At 38.2% G+C, this 23,554-nt stretch overlaps 3 protein-coding genes across 8 annotated transcripts; 1 reads left to right on the top strand and 2 right to left on the bottom strand.

The window, feature by feature from the left end:
- Nucleotides 1-316: 316 nt before the first annotated feature.
- LOC124411669 (MAGUK p55 subfamily member 2) lies at nucleotides 317-16,634 on the bottom strand. 6 transcript variants are annotated; one of them, XM_046890936.1, is made up of 8 exons: nucleotides 16,499-16,634; nucleotides 10,633-10,757; nucleotides 4,059-4,361; nucleotides 3,653-3,889; nucleotides 2,662-3,136; nucleotides 1,806-2,140; nucleotides 737-811; nucleotides 317-526 (listed from the first exon to the last, which is right to left on the bottom strand). In XM_046890936.1, the coding sequence occupies exons 1-8, from the start codon at nucleotides 16,602-16,604 to the stop codon at nucleotides 350-352; spliced, it is 1,833 nt and encodes a 610-aa protein (XP_046746892.1). In that variant the 5' UTR covers nucleotides 16,605-16,634; the 3' UTR covers nucleotides 317-349. The 6 variants fall into 6 exon arrangements, with proteins under 6 accessions (XP_046746892.1, XP_046746895.1, XP_046746893.1 ...); XM_046890939.1 differs by lacking the exon at nucleotides 16,499-16,634 and adding an exon at nucleotides 15,370-15,430; XM_046890937.1 differs by lacking the exon at nucleotides 16,499-16,634 and adding an exon at nucleotides 11,836-11,971.
- A 1,567-nt stretch (nucleotides 16,635-18,201) lies between these two features.
- LOC124411675 (trafficking protein particle complex subunit 1) lies at nucleotides 18,202-18,902 on the bottom strand. The gene has a single exon (XM_046890946.1). It carries the CDS (start codon nucleotides 18,753-18,755, stop codon nucleotides 18,333-18,335), a length of 423 nt encoding a protein of 140 aa, XP_046746902.1. The 5' UTR covers nucleotides 18,756-18,902; the 3' UTR covers nucleotides 18,202-18,332.
- Nucleotides 18,903-19,066: 164 nt separating this feature from the next.
- Nucleotides 19,067-22,600, top strand: LOC124411672 (NADH dehydrogenase [ubiquinone] flavoprotein 1, mitochondrial). Its single transcript, XM_046890943.1, has 6 exons — nucleotides 19,067-19,253; nucleotides 19,572-19,639; nucleotides 19,953-20,621; nucleotides 21,503-21,735; nucleotides 21,830-22,033; nucleotides 22,314-22,600. Exons 1-6 carry the CDS (start codon nucleotides 19,082-19,084, stop codon nucleotides 22,498-22,500), a joined length of 1,533 nt encoding a protein of 510 aa, XP_046746899.1. The 5' UTR covers nucleotides 19,067-19,081; the 3' UTR covers nucleotides 22,501-22,600.
- Nucleotides 22,601-23,554: the final 954 nt, after the last annotated feature.

Here is a 23,554-nt window from a genome sequence, read left to right on the forward strand (position 1 = left end):
CACACAATCATATATTTCATATTAATTAACATCAATATTGTAGGTATATAATACAGCTAATAATTGAGTACGGTGTCTTAAAAATATTGGACGGCATAATCTATAACTCATACACTTATACGATATACGTAACGTTACGAATGGTGAACTAAAGATCCCTATAAAGTTATACCTATATACCTAATTATAATAAGTTTATTCTTACTTTGTATTCACTTATATTTTTGAACTTGTTTGCTTTAAGTTTACACATAGATATATTACTATTATATATATGTATGTATATGCGTGTTGTAATAGTAATACTCAATACTTCTTCTGGTGTTTGTATATATGTTTCTCATATGTACTAGTAAATCCAGTTCACCGGTACCCACTGATGCTCAGTTGCAAGCGCCTCCATCGCGGCAACGACTTGTCTGAACGTCTGGTCGAAATCTTCGTTAACTATTACTAAGTCTATGTACTTTTCGTACGCACGCTGCAGAGCTGCCGATTCCTCGAGCGTCGATCTCAGATCGTCCTCCTGGGTGAATAGATAAATAAAAAAAAAAGTAAATAGATTAACCGTGAATATTAATTATTTTACATCATCCCAGAGTTTGTTTTTTAACGATACAATTATTCTCATGCAAATAATAGTACACAATACTTCATGCGTATTTATATTATATGTACACGGTCTATATATAAAAAATTAAAGCAAAGATAATATGTTTTAATTGTATTTACAAACCTCGTATAGGGATGCGAGTGATTCCAGGGTGCGAGCTCGCCTTGAGCTAAACCTGATGGAGCTTTGTCGGTCAAACTAGCAAAGCCAACATCGACATACGAAAGTACCAAAAAAATGAAAATCAAAAAAAAAAAAAAAAAAAAAAATGATGTCAATCATTACGGGCATTCTCAAATTAAAGTTTTAACAATAATAATTATAATAGTAATATACGCTGGGCTTGGCAACGACCAATACATACATGTATGACACAAGACCTACGAATAGGAAGTAGAGGACATGAGTTCAAGTATATAGAAATAGATAAATATATGCAGAAATTTTTGTAGAGATAAGCTGGAGATTATTTTTGCTCTGGATTCGGTCTACTAAAAATATTTCATCGTTAATCGAAAATCTGCGGTGGTTAGATTTGAGGAAAAGATAAAAAGACATTATTGGAGATCCCTAAAGTTGATATAAATCAAATATCAACGCGCAGGGTGATTAACAGGGTATAAGTTAAATTTTTTTATAGTTATGCAAGTCAAATATATTCGGTTTTACGTTAGAGGGTTAGTTTTTTGGGGGGAATATTTCTCAGAAAAGTTTACCATAACTTCAAAATAAGTTTATACGAAAAGAAAAAGTTGTTCCGAGAATGACATCTATAGGTACTTGATATAAAATATATTTACAAAATTCTACCATGCCGAATCGTCAAAATGCTGTTTTACGATCTTAAAAAGTACGAGGGAAAAACTGATAATCAGCGTTCAATACGTATCGGAAAAGGCCTTGAAGACATATGTTTCAAATTCGTTTCCTTTCACATAGGAACGATGTAATTTGTCGAAGTTTTCTAAAACCCATTCGATAATGATAGAATCTATAATTCAAAACAACTAAAAATAAACTAAAGGGATGCCTGCAAGTTGCTTCCATTCAAAATCACGTCTCTAAAGGCTCATTGCGGAATTAATATTTATACAAAAACAGCCATAATCTATATGGTTTTATCTGAAATGTCAAAAAATTCAGAAATCGGCCCAATCGCTTGTGTACCGATTGCCAACGAACTGATTTTTACCGTCAAATTTCTGCTACTGGCGCCAGTCGACCTTCCGAGATCGTACAGCGACTTTAGCTGCTCCATGCCAGGTGCCGCGATGAATATAACGTATGGCATGAACTCCGTACTGTTGTGAAGTATCTTCAGTGCTGCCGGACTACAGTCGAGCACGCACATCTTCCCTGCCCTTATCAATTCACGAACCGATTCCAACCTCGTTCCGTACAAGTGACCACCGTGCTCACCGTGCTCCAAGTAACGGTGCTCCAGTATGTCAGATTCCATTGATTCTCGGTCCGTGAACCAGTAGCTCCTTCCATCTTCCTCCAACACCCTCGGAGGTCGAGATGTATCTGGCAAAAGTCATTCCAAGATTAGACGAAACTCTTTACTTTGTGAACATGTAAACGACGCAGGAATATTGCATTTAAACAGTCCCAGGGTCGAAAAATTATAAGGAAACTTATCTAGCCAAACCATTTGAACTTTGATCAGTTTCATTTTTGATGTTGTACTACAACTTGTTCTGAAAACCATTTTGGAACACTTTAAATCCTTTCCAGCTGACCGAAGCTTCCCGTAGTTTCAAAGTTCGTAAAAGAAGGATTCCAAAGTTTATTTCGAACCAAAGGTTAAGACAAGAGGAATGTTCTTTCTGGTAATGCGAATGAAATTCTTATAAATTTGTCGCAACGACAAGAAGTTTTCCACCAAGGTTTTCAACTTTAAAAGATATCAAACAACGTCAGTATCATCCTTTGTGTTGTCGTATAATTTCTCCAGAGAATGAATCGCCATTACATTGTTTGAAAACCATCTCAATACCGTTCAAAACCTCGATTTTGGGAATTAATAAAGTACGTAGTAGACTCACATGGTACAATTGTGCCGAACTTGTCTGGGTCGCTGTTGATGAGCCTGTTTTTGAGGGTTCTCCGTCCGACGCCACGTGGCCCAACGAGAGCTAGAGTCTTGCGCCTGAAGGGGGGCATTCTGGCGACTTCTTCGTAAAGGAGAAGTTCGGCGCTGTCGAACTGGCCATTTAACTTCGATTGGTACATCTTGCGCTTCTTCTTCTTCGATATTCTCGTGCCGCAGATGCTTATCTTGTGCACGAAGTCCGCTTCTGGTGGAACGAACGCCTTTCTACGCTCCTCAAGTTCCAGTGAAGGAATCAGACCAGGGGCACCCAGACCATCGCCCTCTACTCGGCGAGCCTGCCACCAGTTTGGATCTGCTTGATCGACTATCTGCAGGATGTCTCCCTTCTGGAACGGCAAACCGATCTCTCGGCATGGGAGCAATGTGTCTTCGGACGGATCGTAGTCGAAAAGAGCTCGCATGTAACACTGCGGATTGAAAAATGGTTTCAAAAATCGTCACATTCAATTATAGTTAAAAATAACTTACCGATATTATCGAAAATTAGTTTTTACAGCATGGGCATTGAAAAGTCCACTTTTTGTGGCAGTTTTCGTTCCGTAAAGTGACGCTATATACGGCAGCGAACAAAGTTGGGGAATAAAGTCTTTATTCCGCAGTTTTGATGCGCAGTTCGAAGTGCGCATCCCAAACTGCCGAATAAAGTAGCTTCGTCGAACAGATTGCGACAAAACCTCACTCTTCGTTTTGCTTTTCAATGCCCATACCGTAAAAAATATTGTGTGTGTCATGCCTGTAAACCGTTTTTTGGCTCGGATAATTTCAGTAATCGCTTCCGGCTCGCTTCCGGCTAGCTTCAGCTCGTCCAGAAATCTTTATCCTTGCCAAAAAAACAGGCGGTTTACGGGCATGCCACATAAATAGCTATTTATCGACCTGGTTAAATTGACTGTTAGAAACATTTGTGTAAAGGGAATAGATACCGTGGATTTTAGAGGCCTTGAACCGTCGTTGGCGAGTCCTGGTCCCAATTTTAATGTCAGGTTCTCCTTGGCTTCGTGTATGGCTTGTTGCAGTTCGTCCGGTGTGTGAACATCCTTACCGTTAACCTCTAAAACTATTTCACCGACCCTCAAGAGACCCTGACGCGCCGCTGTACCACCACCCAAGATTCTCGCTATCACGAGGTTTCCTACGTCGTCGACTTGCACCGTTAGTCCCTAAAATTAAAATTGAAAATCGAAGAATGATAGACTGCAAAACCTTTGAAAACAGAAATCCACACTACAGTTCCGCTAATGCCTAGTTGATGAAAGTTTATTGTAATTTCGTGGATTTCCATTGCTTACAACTTAGATTTTCATACATCAACTTCTTATCAACACTTACCAATGGCTCGTCCTGGTTTCTTCGCAGCCCGACAACCCTAACAGCAACGGCTCTGTCATCGGCTGGCATATTGTTGGTTACAAATGATTGATCAGGCGTCGAAGTAGCTTCGCGACGTTCGGCGACAGCGTCGTGGGTTTCGAGCAGTGCTTTGAGGTGTGGGTTCTTCAAGAGCCTCGTCAATTCCTTTGCGTTTTGATCATTCGATGATTTGAAACCGTGTACAATATCGTCAACTATGTCACACGCCTGGCAAACTGGATTCGCAATACCAGCCGGCGAGTCTTCTAGACGATCTTGGACCTGTTGGAGCACCAGATTACAAAGATAAATAAATTCTCAAAGTATATTAGACGTTTGTTTTTTGCTGTATTATAATATATTCTTACAACGAATCTATTATGAATCTTTTTTTTGTCATTTTCAAATTCGGTTAGGACCATTCGTGGAGCAGGAATTCGACCTGTAGAATGTGGCATCATTTTTGGAAAGTTGAATAATTTTCTAATTCAACATGATTTCAGATTAAAGAGACTGCAAAACAAACAATAATTTTATTTCCAATTTCGGATTCGCTACGTTTGATTTAGCAGCGATTCTAAAAACTTCGAGTTATTGATTCACTATATGAAAAAGGGTGATATTTGTATTCTTTATACACATATTTCTCAACCAAAGTGCATAATAATAAAATCATACCGCAACTTATTTAAACTTGGATACTACTGTTGTTTCACAATGATAACAATGTTCAATGTAAGTATGTACGTGTTATGCTTGAATCGCGTTATTATGCGTATAATTTGCGAAGGATGCACTGCAGACTATAATAACAATAATACTAATAATAATAATAATGATAATGAATGCGATAATATACCGACAATACCTGTTGTTGTTTGAGTTTCAATACACCTATCAGTATGGTTAATTCGTTAATTAATAAATGAAGAAGGCAGTATAAAAATAGTGACTTTTTGTCCTGTAAATATTTTTTAAACCCTATAATTGGCTGTATTTCTACATGAAAAACAGGAAACGTCGATCTCATAGTTTTCGGATAATCAGAGCAACGTATTTTATGTTTACATGGATAAGTTCCAGGGTTTACGTCGATGCTAGTGTATAGGTACGTATGTGTATATACAGTAGTTCGCCCACGGGATCACCGTGATTAATTCTTACAAGTGACCGACATACATCGGACAGAAACTGTACTTACTTTGTATTTTCTGTCTACTCGCGTCGATTTTTATATAAACTTTCATGATTTACGTAGACACGGCTCGGTAGAGATTTTGCAAACTTGTACGTTGTGTCAATAATTAAATTGAACAGCTATCCCGCCTGCAGCCTGTTGCGGTAAAGCGAATCTATCTTGGTACATGTACATATGGGGAATTCCATGCGAACCCGACCAACGTCTGACCCTCACCGTTTCTGATTTTGTTTAAAAAAGTTTCTACGATTGTCACATCTCTAAAACAGTAGCCTCAATTTTTCAGATTTTTTTATTCAACTGTTCGATTTTGAAAAGGACAGTTTTTACGGTTCTTTTTGAAATCTCATAAGCTGTATTTTTAATTCCAAATATATATACATATTATATATAAAGTTGATAAAAAATCGTTGAATGTACCAAAAATAGAAAATATATATATGTGTATTTATATGATGCATGTATACATATATACCGATTTGTGTGCAAATAAACCGCAAGTTAATTTTCCACGCATAGTGGAATTCGTTGAATAGAATAGTTATTTGATATATATATATATAACTTGCCGTTTTCACCGAAACGCTTGGATTTTATTTCTGCAGCCGATCCATCTCGATAACGATCAAATCCAGCACACTTGAAACTTTTGAAATTTTAACATTAATAGCCTGGAAAACGGCAGGAAGTCGTTCAAACGTTGCGCTGATCACGGGCCGTGAATAATTCTCCATTATGTACACAATACCGATCAAATGTTCTACACGTACACACACATGCGTACAGCCTCATGTCTCAAACAGTCTTGATCTAAATTCTGAACGTAGGATCTAAAGCAGCGTCTACTTGAATATTCGAAAAAATTCATCTACAAAGACCTCTCAAAAATGGAATGATGAACCACGCAGAAGCTCTTTTCGAACCAATTTCTTCAAAAACCAGTCAAATATTCGGATATACATCTGATTCATTGTGCCAGTTGAAAATGGAACACCGTGTACATTCAAGTCGTGACTCGACTCAGTATTTGACTCGTTCACGTCGAGAGAGTATTCGATTCAACTGCCTCGCCCACGCCTGATGAAATACACTCTAACCAGTTCTTCAATCATACTGTTGACGACGCCATCAAAAACCTCATTGGTTTATACAAACCAAGTAACATGTTGTTTGACCGTTACTTTTACATGAAAAAAACATTTTATACTTTATATTGCTCGACAGCATGAACGGCAGTTCGCGTAACCGATGCAAATGATGACACAACGTTTACTAACAATAAGTCATACGCATAGACGCGAGTCAAGTTACTATATGTATTACTATACTACAATAACTGCTTACAAGCTACTACACTATTTATTACGAAATGCCTCCGAAGCAAAAATAAAAAAAAATGCTCTCACGGTTGTATAATGATGACTGCATTGCTTATACCAAAAGACATTTGAAACCACGCGAAGGCCACTGTGTCACTCACTGCCTATCGTCAACCATGGATACTAAATTTTCAACCTCAGTGTACGTAAAATTTCAGTGAATATTGTAAAACTAGTATGCGTGTGGTAGTAAAAGGATTCCAATTCCGTAGGATTAGGTTTTGAAGATCCCGGAATTAAAGCAACAAAACAGAACGGAAAAAAGCCACTGTTATGGCCTGTACCAAAAGTACGATATTCACCATACCGCTTTTCGACGCAATGGGAAATAAGCATACGGGGGAAACGCCCAGTCAACAGAAAGAGGTAACGCAAGACTTCCAGGCCGATGATTTGTGTCCCGACGAAGAGGAAAAACACGTCAAGTAGTGGCCGTAGAGTCCGGTCGAAAATCATTTCGCATATTTTTGAAACAGCGAAAAGAAGAATAAAATGTGTATTCGTTCGCCAAGAAAAAAAATGTGATAGGCTCATCCTAATGCTTATTCAGGAAAAAAGTTCCACCTATTTTGACTAACTTGGCTCGAGTGAAAGGCATCTCGCTTTATGTTTGAGCATGGTTTGTGGCGCCGTTTAGCCTGCGACTCACCGATGATCAAAATCCAAACCGTTCTTCCAACAGGTCTACTCAGAAGATGAGGAGGCTTGACGTAGTAGTCCTTTGGTGAACACGAGTAACATACCTTGATCGGGAGTTGAACTCCCTCGACCTCAGAAGTCGGGAGATGAAGGAACTGCAGATCACTTGTACCAGATTCGTAACGACGGAGATAACGAAAAAACTAAAGCTTATGAGTTCGTCGCGGACTGACGTGCTTCGGAGGACCGAGGTGTGCCGCTATTACCCGCCTCTGGAATCACTTTGTTGGCTTGGCTTGGCTTGGCTTGACTTCACTTGGGGACCGTTCACAGCACACACGGCACAACGCAACGAACACAGCAGTTCCTCGCCTTCTAACTTACCGCAGAGGACAGAGAACGGTACGGAATGGAACCGAACGGAACGGGCCCCTCTGCACTACTCCTGTACGAACAGGTGTGGAGGGGAGACCAGAAACCACCAGCCATGCTACTGGCTAGGTATGCGATCCGATAACCCGCTCAGAGTTACATTTGTGTGCAACACACTCACCTCGACTTCAGCGATTCTCATTTGATCGACGAGACTTTTATTCCATCCTCCATTGTCAAGGATTCATGGATCACGAGAAGGAACCATCTTTGCAGCTGCTCAATGGTTCCAATGATCTTCGTCATCTCTTTCGTGTGAAATACACGAAACTTCGCGTCTACAGTCTGCCATTCGAGTGGTGACTGAAGTTGACGTTAGATCTAACTGAACGAATGTTTCTTGATTTCGTCCAAAGTTGAGTAGAGAAGAATCAAACCATTTATTTAACCACTAGCTTCGATTGACTAATAATGAAATCGACACCACTCGATTATCTTGTGGGTATGAATTTCGACACTATAGACAGACACAATTTGAATAGAAAAAAGAATTACCATTTGCGTTTCATCTTACGGATTGGTGAAAAGGCACTCCGTGTAATCAACTGTGTGATGAAAGTTGTTCAAACACTTTGTACGCCGATTGGAATCACTGAGAATAAGCTAATGCGAATGGCATATCGCGTGAACAGCTTTCTCGGTTCCAGTAGCGGTACAACATAGAAGAAAATAAAGGGCTTGTGGGTCTAAAGTGTAACGGTTTTACTGCAATGTTTATTGCAGATATTACCCATAGTGGCTGACCGACTAACACATTTGAGAACAGACTGAAGCAAGAAGAATGAATAATTGCGAAACTCGATTACGAGGCACTTGTACCGTTGTTCACTTTCAACTCGTCGTAGTCCGCGTAGATCAGCATGTATACACGATGTTGTAGGCAATAATTTTTGTGATATTACTGTACTACTAATTACACTCACTGTCACCTGACTGTCTTCGTTTACGAGCCTAATAAATTTCACACGGTACGAGGAACGAACACAGTTGCGAGCATCCCTTTTCGCACAGATTTGATTCAACCACACAGAACTCTAGGAAAAAACGATCATCGTGATCTATTTCCCTGTACCTATATGTCATATCGGGTTTCGTGCATGATAGGAGTCGAATTGCACGTCGTGGCTACACTACCACTTCGGCAAAAAACAAAAGACCGAAGGCTTGCGCACTACTTGCTCCTACTGACCCGGCGACAATTGACTCGACGCCCATTCACCACTGACCATGGGGTATGGACCAATTATGTTGATATTGCCATGTTAGTGCGGAGAATCTTATGATTCACACCATAATTGCCAATTAACCCTGTATTCCACCTAACGAAGATCTAGACCTTTGACCCCTCGGAGGATCCTCCTAATCCACTCTCTGTCTCTTTATCATGTCTCAACACTTCCCAATCTCTGCTTATAAAACTTTTTAAACCGACTTCGTTTGGAAACGATTCAGGGTCGACATTCCGTCAACTTTAATTATCAGCTTACAATGAAACTGCAGAGTAATTTCTGTAAATACTTGTGTGCAAGGGAACATTTGATTATTAATTGAATTTAATTACCGCTATGATTGAAAACGGTGTATAAAATATAATTTTTATTTTACTTCTGATAATTATGAAGCTGGATTCTCTTGAGTTTTTTTTTTACTGTCATATGCTCAGTGCAAATCACTCCAGTCATATTAAGATGATAATTATGATCGGAGTCAAATTTCACATGAAAGTTATTAAACTTACGTGGAATTCAATGATCAAACGATTATTGATAAGCTTTATTCACACAAGTAGTCATATTTCTACTGAATCTCTCAATTTTCGACCGAGAGTATTCAATGTCACAGTTTAGACTTTCAATAAGAGAGAAATTCACAAGAGATTTCATATAAAAAATGTTTCAACAGTAGTTGAAGTTCGATTTCTGAATCCCGCGAGATTTTGAGTCGATTATAAACTTCATAATGCGCAGACCGGCGGAACTCCGAGGCTGTTAACCCGTCTTTTCGTCATTTCTTTCCTCCTTTACCCACGCACACATGTCAAGCCAGGCCAAGAGGCTCGCTGCCTTACCTGGACGGAATGTGGGCTCGGCGAGAAGGTAAACATGATGTTAGGTTTGGTTTAGCTGGAGATCACGGAGAGGGGGAATTTTTCATTATACATATTACTGTGTCTGATATGGTGGTGGGTGCCATGCTGTACGCGGATTTACATACTACGAGTTATACACACTTTCTTGCTTGCAGCTATCAAAAGATGAAACGATGCTGGATTTTATCAATACTAAAGAAGGTCCGCAAAGTAAAAAATTCTGTCATAAATTTCCTACAATTATTACAATTTTTTTTCAAACAGAAGTGAATTAAAAGAATCGGTAGCCTCTTTACAGAGAATCAAACTTGGGAGGTAAAAATTTCAATTGAAAATTTTTAATCGTTAATGATTATGGATAGATTCTATGATTATATCATTTTGCAAGTGTTCCAAGTCTCGATGCTGTCGTTATGATCATGATTCAATTAAAGTAAAGTTGAATTGAATGAATGTTACGATATTTCCTTTAATTGACTTGGTTAGATGCTTGTGACATTCAAAAAAGTAGAATCAAATGATCTCTTACAATTTTTAAAACAACCGAGCTGTTTTGATTCATCTTGTGGATCAACGACTGCTGTGATTGAATAATGTTTGTAGTCCAGTATTTCAATTCTGATTAGACCGCAATGTGGTTGTTGTATCCTAAATAACACAACTATATAATCCTTTGAAAAGTTTTGAAATTCACTATTATGAACGTGATTAGTCCAAACAATACTTTAACAAAGTTGGTGTATTTCTGGGCAAACGAAAGCCCAGAATGTGAAAACTGCACGTCTTCTTGCACAATAAAAATCAAAATCAACCCACCTTAATCAGCGAATTGACAACTGGACTGTCGAGTAGACCCTTCAGGAAAAGTAGATCAGTGTCGTCGGCTGCGACCTGGAGTTTTCCAAGTTCCTCGATGTTGTCGCGAACGTGGTTGAAAGCGGCTGGAACAGAACCCTCCATTGTACTAAAATACGCCAGAGTCTTGATTGTTTTTTTTTTAAGGGTGGTTTGAGGTCGCGGGAAGCGTAAAGCGTAACGCTACGTAGTAACGTGCAGCGTAACTTATCGTTAACTAAAACGTGTTACATTATACCTACTAACGTATGTATAATGTACCTAGTCTAGAAGGGTGGGTGTGAGCTACTCTGATCCCCTGCACGGTGTCGCTACTGCGCGAAAACTGCGCGAACTCAGGCTTTGAGGAACGCGAATGAACGAAACCCAACCCTGCACACCCCATCGGGTGTGGCACGCGTATTCTAGCCCCTACAACCTTCGCTATATGTATACCGAGGGATCAATATAAGCAACCCTCCAAGCAGTGAGCCACAGGTGGTCGAATGGACGCCTCAAACTCGTGGCGACTTCTTCCGGTAGCTTTCACATTTTGTCGAGTCTTAATTCTATCCGATTCATCTTCCCTGTGACAAATTCTAATGAATTACTGAAGTTGTTACAAAATTACCTGCAATTTTTTGATTAGAACAAAATTTTTTTTGCTTAGCATAATAACGAACCCCCTCCACCGTGGCTCATCATGTCAATGCAACGAATTGATATTTGAAACAAAAAAGCAGTATGACGATCGAAAATAAGAAAGTTTTCTAACAAATTTTTTACTTCACTAGTAATTTTCTTGATTAACCCCGTTAACTAACACTTTTTTACTTGGAGTAATCGAAATTTATGGTATAATATTTTTCAATCCCTTAATTTAAGCTTTTTTCTTTCCTATTTTTGGTTTCACTGTTGCAATTTAAAGATTGTTTACTTTTAATTTTTATTCACATATTTTGCCACGTTCTGACATTTTTTAATTTTTATTCTTTTCCTTTGCAGCTTATATATATATATATATATATATATATATATATATATATAAATAAATCGTGAATGAAAATTTCAGTTGAGATTGCGTGTTATTTTTAAAGAAAGAAAAAAAATTAGAATCTCAATAAAAAAAAAAATAAATAAAAAACTAGGATGACTGATTGAAAATTGATACACAAAAAAGCATACCGTTGTCGACTTGGTGTTGAGTTTTGGCGCCATTGACACCATCCATACTAGCCAGAAGGTGTCTGTCGTCTGGGTGTTCTTTGCGACGAAAAAGACGTACCATAGTGTTTTTGTATATTGTACATGCACGTTTGTATTAGAATATCGCGGTGTTTTTTTTTTTTAATTGTTTCTTAACTTTCCGTGGTTCCCAATTTTTTTTTTTTTTTTTGTTGTTTTTTTTTCTCGCGTCGTTAAGAGAACAGACTTCTTTCTAAGCTGCTATAATTATAGGCACACCTGCAAATATAGGTAACGCTGGGCTCTTTGGCAAACACGTCGACTACCCGATCGTTAGTTTTTTGAAAATTTTTGCAACATCGAACGCTTTTGCAGTTATGCCTATTTTTAATTAATATTATTTCATATGTCATGACACGATGCAATTTATTATATATATTTATCGGTTTGACATTTTTCCTCTTCCTATTTTCTTCGTCTTCTTGTCTCTCTCTTATTCTTTCTTTGTTAGATTGAAAGAAAAAAAAAGAAAAAACGTATTTTACCCACGTGTAACATTTACGCACTAAAATACGTTTATCCTCGCGTTCATCACACCCATAACGGTACCAGTGAAAAAGACAACACTGTAAATAAATAATTTTGCAAACAGATTATGTATATAGTAACCGAAATTACAGGTAACTGGCCGTTGCACACCGAAGAGTGAAAAAACCAAGGGAAAAACGTTTCGAATTGCCTGCCTGCCTGCCTGCCTGCCTGCCTGCCCGCCAGCTGACTGCAACACGAGGCGTAAGCTTTCCTCTATTCATGAATACTAGTTGTGGGACTAGCGGAGTTAGGTACGTATAGTATACGCCTAGGCAACGGTCTTCGCGTAGAACTATGCTAGGTGTACATATAGTATATATATATGTGTGTGTGTGTGTGTGTGTAGTATGTGTGTGAGGTACAGTTCTAACTCGCTACCTACTTACACTCACTCTCGGTTTGCGCTGTGGTATAATGATTTAGGGTGTATGCATTTACATATACAGGGCATTCCACGCTAACTCAACCAACGTCGGATCCTGACAATTTCTGATTTTGTTCAAAAAAATATCATGCAATTGCGCCAACTCCGAACGAATTCAAATTTTTCGATATTTGGGATTTTTTGAAAAAAGAAGAATTGAAAAAAAATTTATTGCAGACTCAATCCCACTTTCTTATGATGAAGAAAATCATTGTTTCTAGACGTAGAATTTGCAACGGAAAAAAAAAAAAAAAAAATTGATTGATAAATAAAATAATGCGCATTTAGAGAATTGAAAGAGGAACAAAAATGCTCATTGAAACATTTCTCCTAGAGTTATAGTTTGAGGTGTACTGCGATCCAAAGTATTCAAATTGCATAACAACCCTTTAAATTATGTCAATATTTTTTATTTTTTTTTCTTAATGCGCATCACGATGATCCAATAATGTGGCAAAAACTCCTTGAAAATTTTAGTCTGAGAGTTACGGTTTGCACGTTACCGCTGACCAAACGTTTAACAGTGCAAATACAGAAATCTTAAAGGTCATTAGAAGTGAATGCCGACCCCCTCTGGACCTAGTCTTAAAAAGTTTTATATCCGACACATTATTTTTGAGAATTTATTAATATTTCTAAATTAATTTTAAATTTTCCGAAATCATAAGCAAAACAAAATTACTCAAGAAAATCTAAAAAAATTCAGAGGACTGTTTTGGAGTTTGGACAATTGCATAAAATTTGTTGAAAAAAAAAAAAAAAAAAAAAAAAAAAACAGTGACGGTCCGACGTCGGTTGAGTTGGCGTGGAATGCCCCATACATACAACTTGCTTCCCTTACTCGGAGGCTTCTCTCCCTCTCCTTTTCTCTTGCGGGAAAAAGAAGATAACTTTCTAAGGACGCACACTTGCATTAGATACACACGACGTAGACGTGTGATGTATAAACGCACACTCTACTGGCTCTTCGTCTTGCTCTAAGGAACGAAGTGAAAGAAAGACGCCTAAGAGACTTATAGAAGTTGAAATATTTCGGTATTGTCTATATTAATATCTTTGAGATATGTCTACACAAATCTCTTACTGATAGACATTTTGTTTTAGATAGACGCAATGAGAAACAATAGTTCTTACAATTATACGTCTTACGAAGGTTTCCTGAATCTCTGATATTTATCATCGAATAAATCAGAGATTTTGATAGAGACGTCTTAGAAAAAAATGTATACATCTTCAAGGTGTTTTCGAGCTTTGAAAGAAATTGATAAGAGCTTGAATCAATCTGTTTTTGTTTCTCTCTCCTAGTCTGAAAAAAGATGCAGTCAAACACATCCGAAATTTTTTCTTGTGTTTGTTTGGAAGCTCAAGAAATGAAACGTTAAAATCTATCGACACCCGGGTATCTTCCAAAACTTTTGAAACAGACGTTTAAAAGACGGATTCCCATACGCGTCTTCACAAAATATTGATAATAGCTATTTATGTGACATGCCCGTAAACCGACTGTTCTTTTGGCAAGGATAAAGTTTTCAGGACGAGCTGAAGGCGAGCCGGAAGCGAGTACTAAAATTATCCGAGGCAAAAAACGGTTTACGGGCATGCCACATAGAATATTTTTTACGGTATGGGCATTGAAAAGCAAAACGAAGAGTGAGGTTATGTCGCGATCTGTTCGACGAAGCTACTTTATTCGGCAGTTTAGGATGCGCACTTCGAACTGCGCATCAAAACTGCGGAATAAAGACTTTATTCCACAACTTTGTTCGCTGCCGTATAAAACGTCACTTTACGGAATGAAAACTGCCACAAAAAGTGAACTTTTCAATGCCCATACCGTAAAAAGAATTTTTCCACGAGTTTCTTTTTCGAAGTAGATACAGACCATACAAAAGATTCTATCTTGCAATTAGCTTACTTTAAACTTAAAGGATCTGATAAGGATTTAGATTTGTCGACTTGTGGCCACCCTATATAACTGTTTTCACATATACGTATTTGTGCTTCGCATGCATGTCTGTTCGCCTATTGTTCCCTTGTAACAGAGTAAAAGCCACGTGGTCGGTGGGTCGGTTGGTCGGTTGATTCGTGCAGGTATGCACGCGGGTGTTGTCGCAGGTAAAAATGCCTTCGCCTTCTCGTGTTATTATACCTGGTGCTACGACGCCTGTGGGTATCATAGGACACTCCTAGGCAAGGTGTTATACCCCTGGGACGTGTAACATTGTTACGTGGATAATGTCACAATTGTGTGTTTAGGATTATGTGCTTAGGACCATCAGCAGAAACAATGGTATTCAATAATGGCATTTTTCTTTCTTTCTCTAAAATTACGTCTCTTTTCTCACTTTTTTGCCAAGTCATGAATTGAAATTTTAAACAACCCAAGATTACTTTCAACGTTAACTTTTACGTCACTGAATTTTTTTTTAAGCTTAAGCTCAGAGTGCTGAAATCATAATATTGCTCAACGAATCATCCGCGAAGAAGGAGTTGAAGAAACAAAAAGAATTTTAACTTACCAAAGGAAAGAAAAACAACGAAAACATAAGCACTATCAATTTTCATCTGCAAGCAGCTGCGCAACTGCAATATTAATCTTTTACGCCAAAGCAACTTGATTGCGCACTTGTTTTTGAATACGTTATATATACTCTAGAAATCTAGATGTTTTTATTCATATGTTATAATAATAATAATTAACTTCCGCGTTAAAATCGAGCTCTTTTTACTTTGGTTTTCCAAGATTTCGCATAATAATTATTTGCACTTATTGTTACAATTCAGCACTGATTTTTCTGTATTAGATAGATTTTTCAAAACTTTTACATTCATCGCAATGTTCGTTGCAGCACCAAAGCCGAAAATGAAAATATCATCACACATTTAAAAAATTAAAAACTCATAAAACACAACGTAAAACATAAATGCGCGAAAAATCGATCAAAATTTAAATATTCAGGGAAAAAAGTATGAAAAAGAAAAAGATCCGTTTAAAATCCGTCCAACTAATTTCGACGCGAGAGATTTCTGTTCTGCCTCGCGACGTTGGATGCAGACAGTCTCAAGAGAAGGAAATCTTACGACTCTGCGATTGTTGCTCTACAGCGGAGAGATGGTAATTCCGAAGAGTGGGTCAGATGTTCTCACTGAGATACAAACTGCCGACGAGACGTTGTAGGTTAGTGAAGAAGATGAGAACCAGCTGCCTTCGTGCTGTGGATTAAGCTGTGATTTTTACTATTGTAATTCGCTTGTGCTTTACAACGAGCGAAAGCAGAAAGCAAGAAAAAAGAAAGACGAAATGCGAGTTTTCAGGACCTTCTAAATTAAGGTGTATTATTTCAATCCGTTTGAAAAAAAAAAATTTGCACAAAATACCCTCACAAACTAGAAACAGCGACAAGGACTAGAAGAAATTAAACTATCAGGGTTGTAGGGGAGAGGAATTCGCGGGATCGTTCTAATAAGACCCTCAATATACATATAGTCTCTGCAAAAATCGCGCTCTGCATGCATAAAGTTAGCTGAGCTGTGTCAAAAAACCTGGCCATGAGTGAGAGCATAATTAAGCGTTAATTACAAACGGGATGGTAATGAATTGAAGTTTAATATCATCGAAAAAACTAATCGAATCGAATTTCTACTCACCAACTATATTGGAACGACGATCATTGTAACCGCTTGTACAACATTCACGACTTTTTCTAAACGTCTCTTCCAACGCTGAACACGCACAAACGATTGTCGAACCCATTTCTTATCCAGTCTCCGTTTCTATTATTGTTTGTTTCTTTTGCTTTTTTTGCGTCAGTAAAGAGAATTCACTTTTTTAATACAAATTCTTATTAATTTTGTTTTAGAACCATCTCATGATTTGTATCTTCAATTTTTGTTGTTCATTTTTTCTCCCTCGTCGTTTTCATCCCGTTCCTAATTTGATTTTCGACTTCACTTGATTTGAATTTCAACTTGACCAGATGAAGTGAAACTCGAATTTTCTTGGTTTGGAATTCGACATTTTGTTCTTCTACTTCCTCCAGTATCCTCAAAATTTGTCGAGACTCAGGTTTTCCTCAGTTTCTCTAATACTCCGTTTTTATTCGATCGGTGGTGTATAACGAGCTATATAGCTGGCTAAGTTGTGACGTAAATCGAGTGTGACGCGCGAGTATAATGGAAGGAATATAAACAAATGTTTTTTGCAACGACGTATGGAAAGCTATGTTTAATACACAGTTACCCAAAAGACTATACGGATTAAACGCGCCCCGATCCTGGTCTAGATGATGTAACACATGGATCTGCCAATTCTTCTTCTCATTCTTCTTCTTCTTCTTCTTCTTCTGACGTTTTATACGTATGGTGTATTCAGTCCTGATTCGCACTTGTAACGCGAGTAAATGATAAAACAGTTATTATTGTGTATATTGGGCGATGGGCCAAAAACTATTGCAGGACTCTCTTCGCAAATTTTATCCGGTAAACGTCCATCCGCCCCCTGTTCCTATATTAACTATTCCTCCGGCTATTCCTATTCATAGATCCACGCCGATATAAGAAGCTCACAAACCAAACAAATCCGTGACGTATACATACTTGAATGCGTGGTCGTGTTATTCGATCAAACATGCTAATCAGGTCTTGAGGCGATGCCGTTGCACAACCGTTCAGACATCCGAACCGTCGGTAACGCGAAAACTGCAGTTTTTTCTTTTTGACAAATCAAGATTTCACGTGTTGAGCAAAAATTCATTTTGTTACAGTCTGCATTTATAATTTTTACGAAATTACAGTAGGATTCATTTAACGAGAACTGTAAAATCGCTATAGAAGGATAGAAGTAGAACCATCTCAATCATGGTAGATTACATGAAATCATAATCCAACATTGAGATGAACATGAATTCAATTCTCGTTTGTGTTCACGTCTGTTATTAAATTTCCTCGGAATGTCTACAATTGCATGATTTCGTTTGATCATAATCTCATATATTCTAGATGATAATGGATAATGATCGAGTATTTTTCCGAATAAATGTAGTAATAACAATACTAATAAGGAAAATTAGAATAACATAGTTTTATTATTATATATAACAATGTATTTACATTATAATTATACTAAAGTTGTACCGCCGTATATATTATACTATAATTACAACGTTTATAGACAAGAAACAAAATTAAATTGAGATCTAATTCAAAATAATAGATCAATACTAATAATAGTGATTCAATAATACCAGCGAATGTAAGTGAACATATAGAACTCGATTTAAAAAAGAAAAGTAGATGATTCAAACAAAGTGGAAGGTATCAGTTTTTCAGGAATCTATGCATCGTCGCTGCAGTGCTTCGAAAATATCCGAATGGCGTCGCCACCTACTGGACGAACGTACGTTAAACACTTGTATAAACAAGTATCACCAGTGCAAGAATTGCTGGACCGTTAAACGAAGCGGGATGCGGAAAAGGGTATTCCTCAAAAGTATGGCGACGACTTGACCAACTCGTCAAGCTTGTTCTTGAAGAGTTCGCTTTGTATCGGTTCGTTCAATTGACAAAGTGGATTCTTAACCACATACTCGACGTAAATCTGGCTGTAGAGCTGCTGAAGCAGACCCCTAACGTTCTGCGCCGAGTTGTCTGTATTCAAGACGAATTTCAACCCTGACGGTGTTTCCAAATAGTTCAGCGTGTACTTGCTCGTTTTGTAGTGGAGAAAACCGTCCTTAGGATCCAGCGGCGATATTTTGTTTATGAAAGATTTTATCGAAAACAGCATTCCGTACATCAGCTTAGCCTCCTCCTCCTTCGTCATTCCGGACTTATTCAGCCGATTCCATTCGGCGTAATACAAGAGGGTGCAATTACGCGAGAATATGTATAGGTTATGGACCGTCATGTTCGATACTCGAAACTCTCACTCCTTTGGTTTATTCTACAGCTTATTTCAGCGCAGTTACTCGTCAAAAATACAATCAAATCCGTGTACGTAATCCATTAATCTTGACGATGGATCGGCGAGATGTAAATATCTTTATTTTCCTCTCTGCGACGGTTGACAGCCGTTAAATGATGTTGACGCCCTTGGGATCTCGATGTCAGAATTCAAGTCGGAAGAAAGCGTCGACGCGTTTAGCTCGATCGCCGTTAGATAGCGCCACTTGTCGGTGTGCTGCTCATTTCTGGCAACGGCATCGTCGCAACGTGATTAGCTGTACGGGCTGTATGTACCAACATTATGAAATCGTGCGCGCGCATTGCGCAGTACCAACTTGGCTGCTGTCGAAACGTGTGCCAAAAACTAACAAGCACCCGAACTTGAGTGCTCTGCTGGGTTTAAAGGGAAAGATGGCGGGTGTGCTCGCTAGGTGTACTCGAATACCGAGGAGGCAGTTAGGTAATTATTGAAACATGGAGTAAATATCAGTCGCAATAAATTGGTAGACCGTCGCCATAGTGTTTCGGAATTGACCAGAAGTTGAATATTCGCAATTCCGAAACCGGGAATAAAACTTATGTTGAAAAATCATAACAACGTAGGATCGATTATCCTCGGTCAAGGTTATATAATTCTGTGTACCTAATTGATTCTACGTCATTTATTTTTACCTTCTCTTTTTCATCTACCAAACGTGTGTGTATACTCGTGTTCATGCAAATGCTTTTATACACACTCGCAACGCGTCGCGTCATCCAACTTTATATCAAACATCAGGCCTCGTTGGAACATTCCTCAACGCTCAGCAGCCCAAAACTTACTCCAATGCTCCACCTGAGGGAAAGGTAATGTCTTGACTTCTCGATTGCTGACATTAATCCTCTATTTCAATCCCCACCATTTACTCCATTTGATGGTCCATCTTATTTCAAACTTTGGAATCGACGAGTCAAAATGTATTGGCAAATTTTTGGTCATCTAATACAATATTGAATTTCAATATACCCTAAAATTCGAGAATATCAATTAAACTCAAAGCTCGATAGATGCTAACTTTTCATTGAGATTAACATTTTGAGAAATTTGAATGCGGTCCTGAAATCCTCATCCAATCATATCTCACCTCATCTACATTGAACATTTTTAAACGGCACGCAGAAAGTCGGAGGAAATCTGTCCGACGAGGACAGGATATTCACCAATCTTTATGGTCGTCACGACTGGAGGTTGAAGGGATCGCTGCAGCGTGGTGACTGGTACAAGACGAAAGAGATCCTGGACAAGGGAGCAGACTGGATAATAAACGAAATCAAAGTGTCCGGTCTTCGTGGTCGAGGCGGCGCAGGTTTTCCGTCCGGCATGAAATGGTCCTTCATGAACAAGCCTTCGGATGGTAGGCCCAAATATTTGGTTGTCAACGCCGACGAGGGAGAGCCGGGGACCTGCAAGGACAGGGAAATCTTGAGGCACGATCCTCACAAGCTTGTCGAGGGTTGTCTTATCGCAGGAAGAGCTATGGGTGCCTGCGCTGCCTACATTTATATTCGTGGAGAATTCTACAATGAAGCATCGAACCTCCAGGTCGCCATCGCTGAGGCCTACCAAGCTGGCTTGATCGGCAAGAATTCTTGTGGATCGGGGTACGACTTCGATATTTTCGTCCAGAGGGGAGCTGGAGCGTACATTTGTGGCGAAGAAACTGCTCTCATCGAGTCCATCGAGGGAAAACAAGGAAAGCCCAGGCTAAAACCACCTTTCCCTGCCGATGTCGGACTCTTCGGATGCCCTACTACAGTCACCAACGTCGAGACTGTCGCTGTTTCACCTGTAAGTATACGGGTGGATTTTGGAAATTGTGGAAAAGGAGAGGAGGATTGTTTTAGCGTGTTTTCTGAGGTTTTCCTAACTTCAAGGAACCTATGAAACGGAATATTAGCATTTTGAAAATTTTCAAAGTCTACAAGATAGTTAGAACTCTGAATACACACAGAGAAAGTTGTTACTGAATATCAGATAAGTACAGTAATCAGAAATCTTGAGAATGATATGTGTCATGTCTTTGATTGAACTTCTGGTAAATTTGAAAGGACTGAGCGATTCATTTTTTGAATGTTTTGGATCAAAGTAAAACAAATATGGTGAAACAACTATTTTCGCTGAATTTAGAACCAATTTTTTTCAAAACGGAATTCGTGAATTGATTTTTATTCAGTATAAAATCACTCGATGTGATTTGGATCACTTTTGATGGTAAAGGATTAGCAATATAATTATTATTCAACAAAAAGTATTGCTATTGGTTCACTTGCTTTTCAGATCATTATTTGGATTTGGTACTTTTATCAATATGTGAAAATAGAAACTTGACAAAAAACTTAAGAAATATTCAAAAAGGTTGGAATGCAGTAGAACAATCTTGATAGTTGAAAGTTTTAGAATATTTACCAAAAGATTTTCATGAAAACAGTGAAACTTGACTTGAAACAAAAAATTGACAAAATTTAGTGACAAATTAACAATGAACAGGCTGTACCGACCCGATTTGAATCAAACGTTGGGAAAAGAGAAAAACCCGTTCATCTATCTGTATTTTAGAGATGTTATTCCATCCGTGTCCAACATCATCGGCACAAATTCCCTGCGGAAACTTTTTCAAATGGCTTTGTCTTTTTTTCCGGCCCATTCACCCTCAACTTTCTCGCGTTCAGACAATCTGCAGACGCGGTGGCACCTGGTTCGCGTCATTCGGTCGTCCTCGTAACAGCGGTACCAAGCTGTACAACATATCCGGTCACGTGAACAATCCGTGCACAGTTGAGGAGGAAATGTCGGTGCCGTTGAAGGAGCTAATCGAGAAGCACGCTGGTGGCGTGATCGGAGGCTGGGACAATCTGCTGGGCGTCATTCCTGGTGGATCGTCGACACCGATAATCCCAAAAACGTAAAGAAAACTCAGACCAAACGAGTTTTGTCGTCCTTTTTAAAGTCCTTTCGGAGACCTTGTCGCTACTTCGATATCCTCTTCGACCTTTCAGAGTCTGCGACGAGGTGCTGATGGACTTCGACGACCTCGTCCGCGTCCAGAGCTCCTTCGGAACCGCCGCCGTCATCGTCATGAATAAGCAGACCGATGTCATCAAGGCAATTGCACGTTTGATCAGCTTCTACAAACACGAGTCATGCGGACAGTGCACTCCTTGCAGAGAGGGTATCAACTGGATGTACAAAATAATGTGGAGGTGCGTGTTAACGTTCCAAAAAAAAAAAAAATCGCCATTCGATCCTTCTTCCATTTTTCGGCTATCCTCTAATTTTGAGCTGGTTTCTATTTACGTTGATCAAGACGATCGGATTAGAAAGTTTTCATCCTCGTTCACTTTCAGGGTCTTTGGTTTCTTAACTTTGATGTCATAAGAGGATCGTTTGAATCGCAACCCGTTTTTTCTCCTCTTTTGCTTTCATTCGATTTTATCACATAGCCGAATAATAATTTTAGGGGTTGATCTTCTGATTTTACAGATTTGTCGAGGGTAACGCGGAGGAGCACGAGATCGATATGCTGTGGGAAATAAGCAAGCAAATTGAACTTCATACAATTTGCGCGCTTGGCGACGGTGCCGCGTGGCCGGTTCAAGGACTGATCAGACACTTTAGACCAGAAATCGAAAGTCGTATACAGAAGTTCAAGTGCGTGGCTGCTAATTAAAAGTATCACATGTATATTAAAACAAAAACAGAGTCGCGCGTAACTAGATCAATTAAAAATAAATAAACCACTGATATAAACACTGAGAGAGGGAGAGGGAGAGAATACAAGAAAAAATAAGAACGTCAACAAATAAGAATCGTTGTTGCTGTTGTTGTTGTTATTATTATTATTATTATTTTATTATTATAACTTATGATGTATAATATTTACCGCTTTAATGTATAAATCATTTTCAACAAACGGAGAGAAAGAGATAGAAAAGGATAAGGGAAATTTTTGAATTGATATACGATCAGTGAATCGAAATTTTAATCGTAACGCGACTGCGTGTTTGATTATTTAGAAAACTTGCTCTAAAAATTAATACAGCGTGTATTGATAGCTTGAAATCTCGACGAAACCAGTGTATACTTTGAAGTACATAAAATTGCGTCCAGCTGAATGGAATGAAATAAAAAAATAAGATGTAGATTCGTATGTGGCAAAGTTTAAAATTTGCTGAAACTGTCGATTTTTTGAATTTTTTTTTTTTCATATTATACGTACGATTCTCGGTCTTTATGCAGCGTGTGAATCGTGAACGTTATTCAATACTCTGTGACGTTTCAATCATGGAAGGTAAGTCAAAATATATAATTAAACTTTGGCAAAAAATATTTATGATTTCGTAGTACTAAGCACAGAGATCGAAATATGTAAAGTAATTTCTCACTTTAAAAAATTTCTTTTCTTTTCTCAGTTTCATCGATATTTTGATAAAGAATTTTGCTTCTCGTTAGTTTTGTTGAATTTTTTCGTTTTTATTTTCATTTCATGATTTTCTCTTTAATTACAAAATAAACGGTCTTTATATTTAATTAATGTGTACATGCATATTAGAAATAAATAAACACATAAATAAAAAAAATAGCAGAATATCATAGTAGTGATTAGACACTGAGACAAAAATATCAAAAACGATCGCTGTTTCAATACGATTTTCCGTGTATAATGTAATACAAAACAATCACGTCACGTATGCTGTACATACATAAACAATATTCTATGTATA

The sequence above is a fragment of the Diprion similis genome, chromosome 10, assembly GCF_021155765.1.
Source record: "Diprion similis isolate iyDipSimi1 chromosome 10, iyDipSimi1.1, whole genome shotgun sequence".
Taxonomy (NCBI): Eukaryota; Metazoa; Arthropoda; class Insecta; order Hymenoptera; family Diprionidae; genus Diprion; species Diprion similis.

Bases quoted from the DNA above. Each gene is read 5' to 3' on its own strand.
- LOC124411672 (XM_046890943.1), top strand. From the start codon at position 19,082: ATGTACCAACATTATGAAATCGTGCGCGCGCATTGCGCAGTACCAACT. The intron at 19,640-19,952 runs GTAATGTCTTGA...AACGGCACGCAG, and splicing joins ATGCTCCACCTGAGGGAAAG to AAAGTCGGAGGAAATCTGTC. The intron at 21,736-21,829 runs GTAAAGAAAACT...TCGACCTTTCAG, and splicing joins ACACCGATAATCCCAAAAAC to AGTCTGCGACGAGGTGCTGA.
- LOC124411669 (XM_046890935.1), bottom strand. From the start codon at position 11,056: ATGGGGTGTGCAGGGTTGGGTTTCGTTCATTCGCGTTCCTCAAAGCCT. The intron at 4,362-10,632 runs GTGGGTTGATTT...GTGCTCCAACAG, and splicing joins TTGTCAATTCGCTGATTAAG to GTCCAAGATCGTCTAGAAGA. The intron at 812-1,805 runs GTAAAAATCAGT...TGGCTTTGCTAG, and splicing joins CCAGTAGCAGAAATTTGACG to TTTGACCGACAAAGCTCCAT.
- LOC124411675 (XM_046890946.1), bottom strand. From the start codon at position 18,755: ATGACGGTCCATAACCTATACATATTCTCGCGTAATTGCACCCTCTTG.